Source organism: Homalodisca vitripennis, chromosome 6, assembly GCF_021130785.1.
Source record: "Homalodisca vitripennis isolate AUS2020 chromosome 6, UT_GWSS_2.1, whole genome shotgun sequence".
NCBI lineage: Eukaryota > Metazoa > Arthropoda > Insecta > Hemiptera > Cicadellidae > Homalodisca > Homalodisca vitripennis.
In genome coordinates, this window is record NC_060212.1 from 29,687,441 (window position 1) to 29,704,576 (window position 17,136).

A 17,136-nucleotide genomic window follows, 5' to 3' on the forward strand; every position below is an offset into this window, starting at 1 on the left:
CAGAATTCTTCACCAGTTTGTCTAGAAATAAAAGTCTTTTCTTTCATTTGGGGTCAATTCTCCTGTGTACCATTCATTCTTTCTTTGGACTTTTTTAACTGTGATTGTTGCTTTTTTAATGTGGAAAAAAATGTCAATTTATTAATCATAACTGAAAAGAATGCTTGGAAAAATTGTTGGGCACACAATGCTTTTTTCGTTGTTAAGTAAATTATCCCAATCATGTGACGACAAAACTGTTAATCAGATCAGCCATTGAATGACTTCGAAAAACTAATTACAAAGGGCATGTTTTGTTCTTTATTTTCTTTAATATTTTCAGATACTTTTGAAAAGGTATGTTTTTGAATATTTAAAATTAGAACCCATTATGGTCTGACAAAGGGAAAATCAAAGATGTTACATGAGATAACTTGTTCTGGGCAATTTAAAAAAATGTTGTCAAGACAATGGTTTCCCCGGGTTGGTTTTCTATTCAGGCAAAAATAATTATATTGTCTTAAAAATATTTAAAAATTCCATAGGCCTTTGGCTGTTTCACAAGGATTTATCATTGTTTCGTGATTTTGCCAAAAACGGTTTCACAACGATATATTGTTGATGCATAATAAATTTCTGGTAATGCATAATTTTTTTTATGATTTAGCATATCTTTATACCAATTTGTTCAGTTAAATTCTCCACACAAAAAAATATTTTTGTACTTTTTATGTTTTATACTTGACTACATATATAATTATATGATTTTATATGTGGATTTGATGAAAAATTACCTCAAATTCATGTAAGTTGCTATTTATTGTTTCTGGTATAAGTTAGTCATATTTTATCGAAATTATTTAAAATTTTCAGGATCTGTTTTTAATTATTAGTTTTTTAAAGAAATTTTATTATCAATATACAACAAATGTTGTTGTTGAGAAATGGATGAAATAATGATTGGCGTTATTTAAAGAATTAGAAAATGGCTTTTACTAATTTGCTTGTGTTGGGTAAAGTTTTGCAAGTTCACATAGCATTGAAAAATTGCTTTAACAGTGGAACCCTTTAGATATTTCACCGTCACTCTAGAAAACCATCTTCAGTAACATCAGTTTCGGTTTAACATGTGTTGACTGAAGAGCGACTCTGAAATATCAATTTTTATCGCTGAAGTAATATTTCAGCACCGTATGAACCAGAAAACTTTGATTATAGTCATGACACTGGCTGCATAAGTAAAGTTATACAAAAATTAACACAAAATTAATTATACTTATAGGGAATATGAAAGCATTGGGGAGTAAAAGGAAATCAATGATATCAAGAAAAGTGGCTACAAAATAATCTGTCAATGTATCGATTTAATCAATTCAATATTATTATACTGACACGTTTTGTAAATGTTGATTCCAGTTTCTTTTCATTGAGGGTGCAGATCTTCCTCAAATGGGTGATAAACCTTTCAAGCTGAAAGAAACTCTCAAATCCGTCTCACCGTCAGGGAAAACTGTCACCACCACCAAAACTGTCTTCGCGAAGCCAGGACCAACCACAGGTTAGTCTCTACTTCTTCTACATTCTACTTTTAAGTTGTAATATATAAATATGGTTAGTTAAAATTAGTAGGTATGTACAGGATGTTTTGGGCTCTATAAAACTCCTAGATTACGTACTGTGAAGGTCATAGTAAGATTTTTCCTATAAACATTTTATAAAATATCCGTACTAATGTTGGGTAAATGCTTATGTTCAAAATCGGAGGTATCCAAAGTCAGGTCAAAAAATCTGTTAATCTGGGTTCCATCAAGAAGAAGCTTCTATGCAAGCTCAATTTTCTGAGTTTGCACAGGCAAAAAATTTGTTTATTGTTTTATTCCTGTTACGAATTCTGTAATAAAAAGTTATATTTTTCATTGTAACTTTACTTATGCAGGGTGTCCAAAAAGTCCCGAACAGTTAATGTTTTTGAAAATATTTAAGATTGAGCCACAAAACATTATGCAAAGTTACTGGAAGTAAAAATCTAATCTAACACAAATCAAGTGACCCGCTATTTCCTCAAGAAGAAGTCCCACAAGGAGTGAGAAGAAAATCTGAAATTCAAGCATAAGTTGATATGCACATCAAATTAAAGGTCTTTATTAATAGAGTACAATGCTGCAAACCTGACCTTGAACGGACAACCAAGCCGGAAATGGCAGCCGTTCATAGATGGCTTGAATTTGCAATTTAACATTTACATAATGGATTCATTTTTCTTCTTTGATTTATTTTCGCTCTTTCTCAGTATTGGAACTTATTATTGTACAACAGTATTAATTGTAAACAGTTCCCGGTAATTAATATTTCTGTGTATTTAATTAAACAGCTCGTCAATTTATTATTTACAATAACTTTATAAATTACCAAATGACCCTTATTTTCCGAATATCTCTCATATTTATAATTAGGCTGTCAATATACTAACAGTTGAGGGTGGTGTGTCACAGAACACCTGACCAACGGTGGTGATGGCGTGACTGACTCGGCCCTACGTGACCTGGAGCTGCGCAACAAGGGCCCACCCACCCAGACCAGCAAGAGCACGCTCATCATCCACAGTGTACAGCGGGTGGGTGCTCTTGGCTGTTGTATAATATTACGGGAAAATCACTACCCATTTGATTAATGAGAAAAAATTGGACCTATGGGATCTCATTCCAAAATAGAATTAGTACATTTATTTCTCTTTGTACTATTTCCTTTGAAATTAATTAATTTTGTATACAGTTTATACAATATTTTGTAACAGTATACAGCTTTTTTTATTTGAACAAATTATTGATATTAAATGTATTTTAAATGCTAATAGCACTTTAAAATTAAAGAACTTTTTAAATTAATTTCTTATTAAATTAAATGTTAATATAATTAATTTTTTAATAAATTGAATTTTAATGTAATTAATTTTTTATTATATCACACTTTAATATAATTAAGTTTTACTAAGTTAAATTTTAATATAATTAATTTTTTATTAAATTAAATTTTAATACAATTAACTTTCTATTAAATTAATTTTTGATATAGTAACACTTTTTACAACATTTTTATCATACCTTAGAGATTTTATTCTCTAAAATCTTCACTCTAAAAAATTATTTATATTTTATTAAAAAATAAATTTTTAGTTTTTTTTTTTAATTTTTAAATGTGTGTATTTAGTACAGAGGAAATTTTTGATATGATATTTTTACATTATGAAAGTAAGTTGAAGTCATTTGTTTCCAATATTGTTTCCTTTAGTTTACCAGTTTTTAGTAATATTATTTACATTTTTTTATTCAATAGAATAAACAGCCTAGGTTTTTTAAACTTCTTAACTTTATGTTGTAAATATGATTTTAATGAAATTGAATGTGTCTGCAAGAGCTTCCCTTTCCAAGTAGATAGATTTTTCAATTACTACTAACTAACAAGTATGTTTTGAACAAAATATATATTAATATTGTGGTCATATAATTTAAATTAAATTAGTAGTTTCTTTTAACAATGCTATAAATTATATGGTATTATATATTGAATACCAAGATTGGAATGTCACACTTCTATTTTATGAGTAACAATTTTAAGTTGTGTGTTAAAAAGTGTTTTAATTTTAATTAAAAATTTTTTAAACTAATAATAATAAATTTCTAAAGGCTAAGTTCTTATATAAATTTTACCCATCTCTTATATAATATTTACCCATCATGAACATTTTATATGAGTAAATAAGGCTTCATTTTCAAAAATTTTCTATTATGATTTAGGTCTTGCGATCCAATTTGAAAGCTTAAAAATATACCAAAAGGACAATAAATATAATATCACAATTTAATACTGTAATTTTAATTAAAATATATCTCTTATAACTTATGTTATAACACGTGTCTCTTCTGTAGCTTACATTATGTATGTTATGTGACTAATTTGAAAAGTGGTACGTGTTCGGTTACTGTTTTGTAAAGCAATAATTTCTTGGTGAGATTTGTAAGTTTGAAATGAAAAACCACCAAAGTGGCTTAGTTTATCTTAATTTTCAACAAACATTTGCTAATTTTTCCATCCGTCTGTTATAAATTGTTCAATTGTTACATTTCACTTACAATTTTTATTTATGCCTTTGATGAACAATCAAGGATTCAAATGTTGGTGGAGTAGAATTTTTCGTAAACTATCTCTTGGTCGCTGCTCATCAATTTTTCTGTCCACGTGTAGCAAGCAAGTATTGATGTAACCATCAAATAAACAGATCCCAGTTTTCAACAATGTCTTACTCAATAACTGTCATATGTTGAGAAAAAATCTATGATTTTCTTTTCAGTTCTACTAAGGATGCTTGACTGCATTTGGTAAAGATTATCGCCATTAAAGATTCCAATGACCAGTCAATGCTTTGTCTCATGGTCAAATTGATAAATCCAATACTCAGTACCTATAACACTCTATGCTCTCTGCTGCGATTAAATATTGCTGAATCTGTCCAACATTTCCGGCACTATTTCACATGTGCTTCTTTCCATGCCTTCAATCAAATGGTGGGAAACCCATGCCTGGCATAGTGGATGCATGTGGCACACTTTTTTATATCTTTTTCTCATTTTGCAACAATGGCAATGTTTTGTCAGTGTAACTAGTAGTCTTTATCCAGATGCAAAATCCAACTGCTAGTATTTTCTGTGTTCAATCTGCCGAAATTAAGCAACATCGCCAATAGCAGCTGACTTTCAATCGAATGCATGTCGTCCAAATGCACAAAGATTTTCTTCCGGCTGCACCAAAAAATAGTTGTCTGTCTACAAAATCTAAAATCATAGGGTTAATGAAACTTTAAATTCCAGACAAATGCTATCATCTTTTATACAAGAGTTTCCCAATCTTTATCCTGTTAACGATAACCTGATGCAAAACAGAGTATGTTGTAGACATATTTGCCTGTATGTATTTTTCTGTCTATGCATTTCTCTAGATACCAGATTAAATTTTCTGATTTTTAATCAACAAACTTTGTCTATAGTGTTAGTAAATTCACAAACATGTTAAATTTTATTTTGAACTTATCTGTCTTTGTCATTTATAATTGATAAATTTTTAGTTACAGAATGAAAAATGTTATATCTAAAAAGCTTTTTTTTATTTTATTTAATAATATTTTTAATCTAGTGTTTTGCCAAATTTTTAATTTATACGCCGTTTGCAATTGGGTAAAATATTATGTCAGTCTTTAGAAACGTGTTTTAAAATTCAAATATAATACTAGGTATTATAAATATAATTCTAATAGTAAACATATTGGAAATGAAATTCAGGACGTGATAAATAATAGTAGTCATTAAATATGTGATCTTAATAATAGTCTTATTAACTGAAACAATTAGGCCATTAACTCTTCATATTCTGTATGGAACCGTTTTCTTAGATCCCTGTTTGGTGTTCATACTGAGTGTGTTGTTGCACATTGCATTGCCTTGTTTTTAATTGTTTTGTGTTTCCCCGCACCGGTCGGTGGCACAGCAACCGCAGAAACAATTGCTGAAGGTGAGTCAATCTTGTGTTTATTTACGTTCTTTAAGTCTAATGTGGTATCTTGAATTTTTTTATTTAAGGGAAATTTACCAAAAGTATGTTTTGTAAAGAAACAGTTGACACCATGATGTTCTTTAGGATTTTGTTGAGACAATAATTATAAAATAGTAACTTTTTTCCGTTGTTAATAACTAAGGTGCTAATGAACTCTATTGCGTTGTTACTTTGAGTCAAAACGTGCATGCAGCTCCCACACATTATGTCAATTCATTTCCATGTTAAAAATATAATTGTTTTATCGTACAACAAGCCTAGTCTTTGAGAAATGTCTATTCCTTTTTCTTGGTCTTAGTGCTACTTCTGTAGGCAGAGATGTTTGCAGAATGTAGCTACTTATTATTTGTAGTTTCAGTATTTTCAATAGCATAAGCGAACTTGATTTCACTTCCACTTTTTTGCCAACACAAATGTTATAATTTTAAATTTGTGTTACAATGTAACATTCATTAAGCATAATTTAGTGAACCTAGTAATGTTTTTAACTTCATCGGTAGCCATAAAACTTGTGCATTAATATTAATTACAAATTTTAAGCAGAATTAATTTTTATAACTATGAGTAAACCTTCTGTAAACTACCTAATGTACTTCGTTTACCAAGAAAAATTGATCAAAGACACATGTGTATATGGTCACAATTAGTTTTTGGAGGCAAAACGGTTGTGACAAGCTGTATTCTCCTTGAAGTATTTTGAATTGTTATGTAAATTAAAAAACAACCAGCATCAATCCGTTTTCTTTCAACTTCGTTTTATTTTATACAAATATTTTCCACTAAAGTCTTCAGTAAAAATTGTTTAATTGTTATAAAGTTTTATATTACATAATTTGTTCTAAATTATGTTTTATGATTTGATTAGGCATGTGATAACTTGTTACCCAAATATTTTATTTAGTACTTTCAATATTGATATATTCATACTATAATCTGAAAATGTTTGTTAGCATAGGCTTTTTAGAATGTTTTTCAAATATGTTTCAAATTCAAACATGTATTTTGTGATGATCTTTATGCATGCAATGTTTAAATAACGCCAAGTTGGTTTAATTATTGCTCTCAAAATTATATACTGTTTGTTTTCATTTCGTCAGTCGGGAAATGGTATCTTTCTTGTGCTTTACTTTCAAAAATAACAATACATATTAATATGAGGATGTTGGGTTAAGCTTCATTTCATCTTCCTCTTAGTGCAGCATCTGGGATGCTCCTGAAATCAAACCAAGTTCGTATGAAGAGATCCAAAAAAAAAGTCGGCATCGAAGAAGCTCAATATGAACTCGTTACATCGTTTCGACATCAGAGACACCTAGATCACAAAATATAGTTTAATTCAGGTGAAGAGGTATTCTCATTATCTGAATTGTGCACCTGATGAGACAATGAGAATACCTCTTCACCTGGACTAAACTATATTTTGTGATCTAGGTGTCTCTGATGTCGAAACGATGTGACAAGTTCATATCGAGCTTCTTTTTTGCTGACTTTTTTTGGATCTCTTCAGATGAACATGACTCCAGATTTCAGGAGTCAAGTCTGTAACAGCGTCAGATCCCAGATGCTGCACCAAGAGGAAGGTGAACTGGAGGATAACATTCACATTAAATCAACTCTTGTCAACGTTTGATCAACAAATGTGCAATCATTTGATTCAATGTTACAATAGTAGGATTTGAAGATAAGATCGTAAACATTCTGTAAATGTACCACATACAGTATATTAATTGGGAAATTTTAGTTGTTTAAATTGAAGAAAAATAAGAAATATGGCCTTAAAATTTACATAACTCAAACAGGCTTAGCCAAGATAGGGGTGAGGGTCAGCAAATTGTTTTATTTCATTTTGTTGTTGCATTAAAGTTCTGTGGTAGAATATCATGTTCTGTTCCAGTTTCTTCACTACCGGGAGTCCAACTGTTGTGCTGAGTGTAATTTTAATTGTATCTTCAACAAATTACTTTTCTTCTATTTCTGTGTTATTCTTATTGGATGCTTTCATGACACATATATTATTAAGAATAAAATTAATAATCAATTGAATGATGTCATTGAAACAGAATCATCTTAATACTGTTCTCATCGACGGTTTTTATTATTCCTTAAAGTAAGTTCAATAGCAACTTACATTCTGTATTTCAAACAATGTGACTTTAATTATTTGTAATACTGGTGTTTCCAGTAACCACGCTAAAACTCAAAAATCAGTTTATATTTTCATACTATAAAATTTGGTTTTGCTCAAAATCAGCCATAACTGTTGATGATACTTCAGGTGGTCTGGAAAATACTGGGTTTGCTCACTGATTTAATGTGCTGAACTGATAATTTTTTAATGTGAAATATGGGTTGTCTAGTACATTGTGTAAAGCTAAACTTGATGTGTGAAGTAGATTATGCGTTAAGGATGAGAAGTAGAATTTTCGTAACGTGATGAAGGTAAATTAGAATCTCCTTTTTAAATTAATGTTTCTAAAACTTCACACATTGCTGTTATTTAGTAATAAATAAATGTAATTGTTATTATAAGTAGATAATAACTAGCTCTGTTTTACCAATGGGTCAGTGCTCATTTATTTACCTTTCTCTAATAGACCTGTTATTGAATAGATCTGATTGGTTGGATGGAACAAAATTTAAAACAAATTCAATTACTAGAGTCACTACAAAAGTTTTGAGATACAAACAAACAGTTCTTACTCATTGGCCTTACCTATCTGCAAATCATCTTGTTATACACTGTTTCTGGTGTATGTCATTAGTTATAAAGTTTTCCTGTTCGGGCAGTGTTACAGAATTGCTGACATAATTAAAATCTTTAGATGTGTAACCTCACTGTGGAGAGCCATCTCTAGTCAACAGATGTTAAACCAAAACTGGCAAAGCCACAGTAATACATATGTACTTACAGAAGTGAATAAGACACGCCAAAATGTTATCTTTCCGATGAATACAGCTTCTTTATCAAGGCTGCCAGCTTTTGGACAATCGTATGCTATCTCATTTGTTGAATTTATTTTCCGTTATGATTATTTCTAAAGTTTCTCTTATTATCCTTAGACACGATATGGATTGATAAACTTGGATGTCAAATAACACCAACCACATACACCTAAGAATTAAAATAATATCTGATTATAGTTTATTTTGAATCAATACCTCGTGCTCAATTTTATCACAGATATTGATAGCATGTATAATTATTTAGGTTTGTTTTAAAAAACTAATAACTATTAGTGATGTGTCAAGCTGAATCTCAAATCCACCAAATCTTTAACAGAGATTTGGATTCGAGAATTGATCGACGCAATTGACAATCGAATGTGTGGAAATCCGCTGCATCATTATCGATTGATCAGCATTATGCAAATTACTGATCACATTGTTTAATGGTACAAATATTTCTTCTATAAAATATATGTTTACATTTTAGTAACATAGCTAGGAATTGTTTGAAATTTTTCAAGAATAACATATGTTTTATAAGTGATACCAATATATGACAATTTTTTTTTTTCAGATTAAAGTCATATATTGTAAAAGCCCATTCAAATAAATAGAAGGTTGGGGGTATATGTTGTACTTGAATTTCAACATATAAACATATTTGACAACAATGGTATTGGAATTATGTACATCACTTTTCCGGTACCGTATCTCAAAACTTTTAAAGTGACTCTCTCATCAGGTGTCACACATCTAGCAATCATTAGACAACTTCTCCCTTAGACTAACTGCTCCAGATGATTTTTAACACAACCTCAATTAGAGTGACCCCACTACAGAAAGAGCGATGACAAAATGGTTTAGATCTAAAACGGTGTTAACAGGTTGAACAGACCCGAGGCGGAAGGTGGCACGAAGTAGCGATTGACGATCAGGTACTCGGGAAATCATTTCACTGCTGTTGCCTTTATTTATCAGGTTTCGGGGCTCTGCATTTATTTCTATTTAATATTGTTTGCTCTGTAAATATTATCTCCCACTGTGCTCACGCTTATGTAAACACGATGTCTATTTCTTTTCTAATTTTAGCAAACGCTTTGGATGTTTCACTGAGTACTCTTAACGTTACCACCAACCTTGTGGTTTTCATTTATTCCTTATTGTTGGAGTTTGTGGAAACGTACTTTTATTTCCACATAAAAACTTATTTTTATTTACGTCTGCTACTACGTTTTGATTTTTACACAATTGCAGTCGAATGTCTGCACCAGCATGTTCTATATTTACGTAGTTTTATTTAAGTTTGGCTGTTATCTTTTCAATCTCATTATGTAGTAATGTGTTTCATGGTGGAAAACAGTTCCTTCCTCAACCGTCATGATTTAAAACATAATGATTTTTTGAACTAGGATCCTGCTGCACTCATTCAAATATGTTGTATCTTCGTTTTTTGCCAACGATTTGTTTCATATGTATTTTAAATTGCTGTTGTTATTTCTATAGGACCAGACAGCACCGAACTATGAACTCTTTAACCGATATTCTCGTAACGTTAGACAGGTCTGTAATAATAAGTATTGGTTTTCTTCAGGAATTACAACACTAATGCCCAGCTGTATAATTGTGCTTTATAATTCAGTCAAGTTACATAAAACATAATGCTCTTACTATAATATTAACTCTGTTTTGACCGTTTAATCTTTAGTTGGTTGGTTTGGATTTTCGCGCTTCACAAACTCACTACTGTTCATTAATAGTTTAATGTTATACAGCTTGTGTGCAGCAAAGACTAAACATTCCATTTAGTGTTTCTTGTAAACTCTCAATAGTTTTATATGTATTGAATATTATGCTGGAATCGAGTATTTATTACAGTATTTAACCCTGCAATTGATTATATAATAAGTTTTGTACTGGCAAGCCCATTTTGGCTGATTTGCAAGGGTTTTTCTAAACTTTTATAAAATGTACATGCTTTATGCTAAACAACCACAAATATTCAGTTTTTTTTTTTTTTTTTTTTTTTTTTTTTTTTTTTTTTTTTTTTTTTAAATAGCCAAAAGATGCATAATATATCATCCAATTCCAAATATAAAACATTGTAAAAATATACAACGTGTACATACTATACTAATATACCCAGAAAAAAGTAGCTAATCAAAAAATTGCAATGTTTTTTGATAGGTCAATATAAAATTCTGCTTTGTATACAAACACAACGAACGTTATTTCATAGTAATCCCAAATGTAGGTTCTATTAGGTAAATACAAATTTAAGCCATAACAAAAAAATATGTTATACTTATATAATGGTACATACAATTTCTTTGTAAATTCATTACTTTTTAAGATTGACGATATTGAGCAAAATAAATCAATCATAATTTAAAACAATATGAAAAAATGTTTCTTGTGTAGTCGACAACATTCTTATATAGGTACTTAGATGGAATAATTCAAAAATTGGCCACAAGATAGAAATACATGACGGCCTGTCGCCGTGTGTTACATGGAGGTCAAATCACGTAATGATCTCATAAATCAGGGGCGTCTGTATAATGTCAAACCATGTTTGAGGGTTAATAATAATTTAAGTAAGTTAGTCAATTCATAATTCACCAAATCAACCTTATAAAAACAAAATATTTCAAAATACGAAATTCAATTCATAATTCATCAAACCAACCCGTACAAACAAAATATTTCAAACTGCGAGATTCAATTCATAATTCACCAAATCAACCTTATAAAAAAAAAAATATTTCAAACTACGAGATTCAATTCATAATTCATCAAACCAACCCGTACAAACAAAATATTTCAAACTGCGAGATTTAATTCATAATTCAACAAATCAACCTTATAAAAACGAAATATTTTAAACTACGAGATTCAATTCATAATTCATCAAACCAACCTGTACGAACAAAATATTTCAAACTGCGAGATTCAATTCATAATAATTCATCAAACCAACCTTATAAAAACAAAATATTTCAAACTACGAGATTCAATTCATAATTCATCAAACCAACCCGTACAAACAAAATATTTCAAACTACGAGATTCAATTCATAATAATTCATCAAACCAACCTGTACAAACAAAATATTTCAAACTACGAGATTCAATTCATAATAATTCATCAAACCAACCCATACAAACAAAATATTTTAACGTGCGAGATTCAATTCATAATTCATCAAACCAACCCGTACAAACAAAATATGTTCAAACTGCGAGATTCCATTCATTTATCATATTATATAAAACAAAATATTTATATATTCAATTCAACACATCAAACCAACCTTATAAAAACAAAATATTTCAAACTACGAGATTCAATTCATAATAATTCATCAAACCAACCCATACAAACAAAATATTTTAACGTGCGAGAGTCAATTCATAATTTATCATAAACCATTACAGTGTGTGATATAGTATAGACAAATATAATAAACTAAAAGAATTTTTGAAAAACGTACTCTTATGTTAAATATTGTGTCTATATAATTAACAGCAAGGTTATGTTGTGATAATAGCAAATGTACAAAAAGTGACTATGGGAGTAATCTTGCAGATCCTCAAAGATATGTGAAATATAGTGCTATGAAATTCAGATTAAAACGTTTAGATCCTGAGTTTTAAAGTTAAGCACAATCTAACTCACATTATAACAGGTGTTTGTTTATTTCTACATCCAGTTGTATAAAGTAAATTGTTTACCAACAATAAAGTCCAGATGATAAAAACAAAAAAGATTATCGATTTTTAGCGCTTTTAAACTATACTGCAACTTTGAAAATTCATAACTTAGAGATTTGTGATCCAATTTAGTCCAAAGTTTTATTCAAGTATTGTTTTATAGGTACAAGTGTTATGCTTTGGAGTATGTAGTTTTACAGTTATATGACAAAGAGTTGTTATCAACTTTTATTTTTGACCAGGTGGTTCAAAACGGTTGGTTTTGGTCTCATTATGGAACACTTAGTCATTATCTTGAGCAGTTAATTTTGTAAACCATTATTTAAAACAATGAATTATTAATTGAACAGATTTTTTCATTTACTGGAGGGTTTAATGTTTGCAGTTCAAACGTGAAAACTATAAGACTGCCAAGTCAAAAGCATGCCTTTAATAGCAACTTTCTTTTTATAAAATTCCCTGTATTGTATAAAACTTGGTCTCAATCAGACTACAAGTCTCTAAGTTATGAATTTTCAAAGTTGCAGTGTGATTGAAAAGTACCAAAAATTAAGACCCACCTTTGTATTTTTTGGCATAAAATATAAAAAGCTGGAAGTAATTATCTTTGGTAAATTATTTGCTTTATATATCTGAACACAGAAATAAACTAAATAACTTTCAAACTCGGGTATCTATGGTATTTTTATGTACCTATATACAGTATATATATATATACAGTATATATATATATATATATATATATATATATATATTTTATACTTGGGTATTTTTTGATCTGAGAGTAAGTCACATTTCAGTCCTGTCACGATCACACAAGTATTGCTCATAAGTCAACTCTGATGGGTTAAAATGTAAAATGGTACTTGAGCATGTAAGAATTGTGTTAGTTTTTATGTAAATAATAACATCAATATTGAATAATTTGCTATTTTTCATTGGTTTAATAAAATTAGGAAGGTGGTTAAAATTATATTCATGGCTTTTAATAAATTATAAATCATAAGATGTATATTTTGTTAAATTCATTTTTATTCTCTACAATGAAATATTAAATGCAATAAAAACCATTTCATTTCAGATTTTATCTGGAATGATGCTGTATTCTGATTTTGTAACATATCTAAAACAATGTATTAAGATCTGACATAGTACTGTATTGTTTTTTTGTTCTTGCTTCGCTTTAATAAGACGTGTTTGTTATTTCTAGTTTTTGTAGGTTATATATGTTACGCTTCAGTTCTCAACCAAGTTTATTCCGTTTTAGCAACGTTCAAAGTAAATACAATGTGAAATTTCAGGATACAAAGCTAATGTATCGTGCAGGTATGTATTGTGGTTTTCCTGACCCACCTATCGGTAGGCTTTATTAATCCCACAGAAATACAACACAGAAGTGCTATTCCACTGTAGAGTAATTGCATCGTGCTTACCCCCTCTACGTTCTTTTGTCCACACTGGTCGCACCAGTCGGTACTTTCGTATTATCCGAACGCCACGCTTTCGCTATCTATTACTTGCTACGTATTACGCGATATACGTAGATTTAGGTTATGTTGTCATAAATATGTTACTAGTAGTACCAAAGTTAGAGTTAACCTTTAAGAGCGCTCACGTGATCTCAACAACTATTCCAATATCAGGTCACGTTGGACGATCTGGCACGTGATGTGAGGTTGGGAAAGTACCGATCGGAAATGCCCTTGGCCATCAGTGGGGGCTTCAGTGGCACCTTTGTGCCACCGAGCACTTCTGGCAAAAAAAGGAAAAACACCCTTTTTAGATAGTACCTAAACTCAAGCTCAGATTGTGTGAGCGCTCATAAACGTTTACTTAACTTTTCTAATTGTAATACATATATTTGCATTTACCTATTTATACAGCCTGATAACAAGTAGTGGATAGGGACAGTGTGGCATCCGGATAATACCAAAGTACCCACCAATCATTGCAGTAATTTCACCAACATACTTCAGTTACATAAATAAAGTAGAATAAAGTCTTCAAATGAACAAAAATAGGCAATGTATACAATAGATTTTTATTGCTCATGCAATATAGGAGTTAACTAAAAAATTGCCGGTTTTTCAGAGAGGTTATTTACAGATAAATACTAATAAAACTATTACATTCAAATGCTTCTGGGGGACTTTTTTTATATACTTCTTAAGCTTTTGAAATTTTGAAACCGTGGGTTTGACTAGGACACCAAACAAGACAAAAACTTACTATTGCAAAATACAGAAACAACTATTTTTGAGATTTAAATATTACTCTACTGATAAGCCCCCTCCAAAATGTTAACATTGTAAAAAAATTTTGTAGATTACATATAGCTTACAGAAAACACCATTGGAGATTATTAAAATCTTCATGGAATTTGTAAACAAATAAATTGAATATAACAAAATATTAATAGGTAATTAATTAAAATGCCAAGTGAAAATGTTTGCAGCGTCATTTGATCAAAAGTAGCAAATCTAAAATGTGAATAGGTGCTTGTTCATACGCTCAAAATTAATTTTTGTCACACTGTAATATTTCTTTCCTAGTGATAGCATTTGCAATGACATTTGATCAAAAGCAGCACATCTAAAATGTAAATAGATGCTGGTTCATACGCTAAAAATTAGTTTTTGTCACACTGTAATATTTCTTTCCTAGTGATAGCATTTGCAATGACATTTGATCAAAAGCAGCAGATCTAAATTGAAATACTGCTGGTTCATACGCTTAACATTTACTTTTGTCTCACTGTAATATTTCTTTCCATCGCTACTTTAAATTTTTTTAAGAGGTATAGGAATTTCATACAAACTTTTGATCTGAAATAGGAATCATGTGTATAAAACGGGATTTTACTGTATTGAAAATTATTTGTAGCGTTTTACTGCTTCTTTTCACTGAGCCGACTCAAAAGTACAAATCTCAGTGAAGGCTTGTGATATCATTTTAATTTAACATGGATTAGTAGTTATAATGAGTATCGGAATTCAGCATGAAATGCTGGATGTTTCCGTTAATTTATCATTGTTCAGATTAACCTACAATTATTAATATAAGACCTTGGATGAAATTGTACTTGATCACCGTAAAATTGATCCATAGCTATTAGTTTACCATTGAGTAAACATTACTCATACATTGATTAAGATGAATGACTATATGTTAAACATAGATAAAAATTTTAAATGGGAATTGAACATTTTTTAAACAGGTCTGGTCTGAGTTACGAGGGTTGTTCAATAAGTCCTTAGAAAAAAATGTGAAAACATTTTTTGGGTTAATTTGTTACAATTTTTCAACTTAAAATCCTTTCAACTCTATACATTTGTCTAAGCATTTTCCTATTTTTTAAGCGGTCTAAAAAGTAGGATTTTAGAATCTTCTCATCAAAGGCAATTTTTGGGTGCTTATTTCCTCGTCAGATGTAAACCATTTTCTGCCTAGCCATTTCTTCAGATCTGGAAATAAAAAATAGTCACTGGGAGTCAAATCTGGTGAATACGGTGGATGTTGGTGGATAATTGGATAACTGTATTTCCATAAATTTAGCCATAAAAACTGCACAAGTGTGCATACGTGCATTGTCTTGATGAATCAGAATCTTTCAGGTGAGGGTGTTTTTCCTTTATTTCTTTGCTCAGCCGTTCCAATAATGATGCATAATACTCCCCTGTAATCACTGTTCCCTTGTTCAAGTGATCAATGTAAGATGATTTAAAGACTGTGGTCATAACTTTATCGGCCGACGACATTCGCCTTCAAAAGTCCACTGTTTTGACTTTTATTTTGTCTCTAGAGTAAATGTATGTATTCATTCTTTGTTAGAAGTTTGATTTTGATGATGGAAGAATTTTGAAGGAAACAGGATTTTTCCGGACATTTGCCATTGTTCAGTAATATAAAAAAATCACTTTTGATTTGTGTGTTCTATTTGGATGTAAGTCATGTTTCATTAGCAGTTATATATTGAGGCAGAAACTCATTAGGATTGCAATGGAAAAGTGCAAAACAGCCTCCATCGACCACACAATTGCATTTATTCTTCACTTTAAAGTAAACGCGTCAACCATCTTGCCAAGAATTTTTCTCAACCAATGTTAAGTGCAAAATTGAAACCACTGTACCTTGCGATAAGCCTGTGGCCTCTTTGGGCCACTTGTGGCACTTTGATTCATCAATCACTTAAAATTATATTGTGGATTTTGTCAATCATTTCAGGGGTTGACACTTCTACAGAGTGTCTGAATCTGCATTCATCTTTTTTGAATGTACGACCACATTTAAACTCATTCACCCAGTTGTAAATAGTTGCAGATGTGCCATGTCCAGCTCTGCTTTGATTTCTTCTGCATCAATCCTTTCAAATACAAGTGTTTAATGATTGTTCGAAACTCACTTTTACCCATTTTTATAGACAAATTGGGAAGTTGTTTACTACAATCGACAACAACAATTAAACTATTTGATGGAAACTTGTGAAACTTAAACAGCTGACTAGTTAGGAGTATTTGGGAATTATTTATTTTCGATACTATGATTGCCATCTCTTATTGAACGACCCTTGTATCAGTAGTAATCAAATCAAGATTGAATTCAAAGTCAACATTAAGGTTGAATCGTAAACTTTTGGAATCAGCACATCTGTAATTATTGTTATTAGTAATTTTAAAATACACAATTTATGGAAATAATTCTATTTAAAACAATAGAAATATTTTGAATGTAACAAAATTATGCAGGCATAATGTAAGTTTTATTCTTAAAATTCCAACAGTATAAACTAACATCCAATACATGGAAAGTCTGTCACCAATTATTTGGTTTTTCACCTTTGTCAATGTAACCTTTCCATCTAAACTAGTTATACAACTAGCTATATTATTCAACTTT

At 30.3% G+C, this 17,136-nt stretch overlaps 1 protein-coding gene across 21 annotated transcripts in view; it reads left to right on the plus strand.

Annotated features, from left to right (window-relative positions):
• LOC124364163 overlaps positions 1–17,136 on the plus strand; it is a 125,173-nt gene that overhangs the window by 87,579 nt on the left and 20,458 nt on the right. For 8 of the 21 annotated variants that reach the window (XR_006922581.1, XM_046819423.1, XM_046819417.1 and 5 more), the window contains exons 8-11: positions 1,396–1,537; positions 2,472–2,593; positions 5,518–5,541; positions 10,033–10,089. Coding sequence is in view for 20 of the 21 variants with exons in the window: in XM_046819423.1 (XP_046675379.1) it covers positions 1,396–1,537; positions 2,472–2,593; positions 5,518–5,541; positions 10,033–10,089 (345 nt within the window). In the remaining variant the exon portion in view is untranslated. Of the gene's footprint in view, positions 1–1,395; positions 1,538–2,471; positions 2,594–5,517; positions 5,542–9,413; positions 9,465–10,032; positions 10,090–17,136 lie in introns of all 21 variants that reach the window. The other 13 variants (XM_046819419.1, XM_046819420.1, XM_046819430.1 and 10 more) reach the window with 4 other exon arrangements.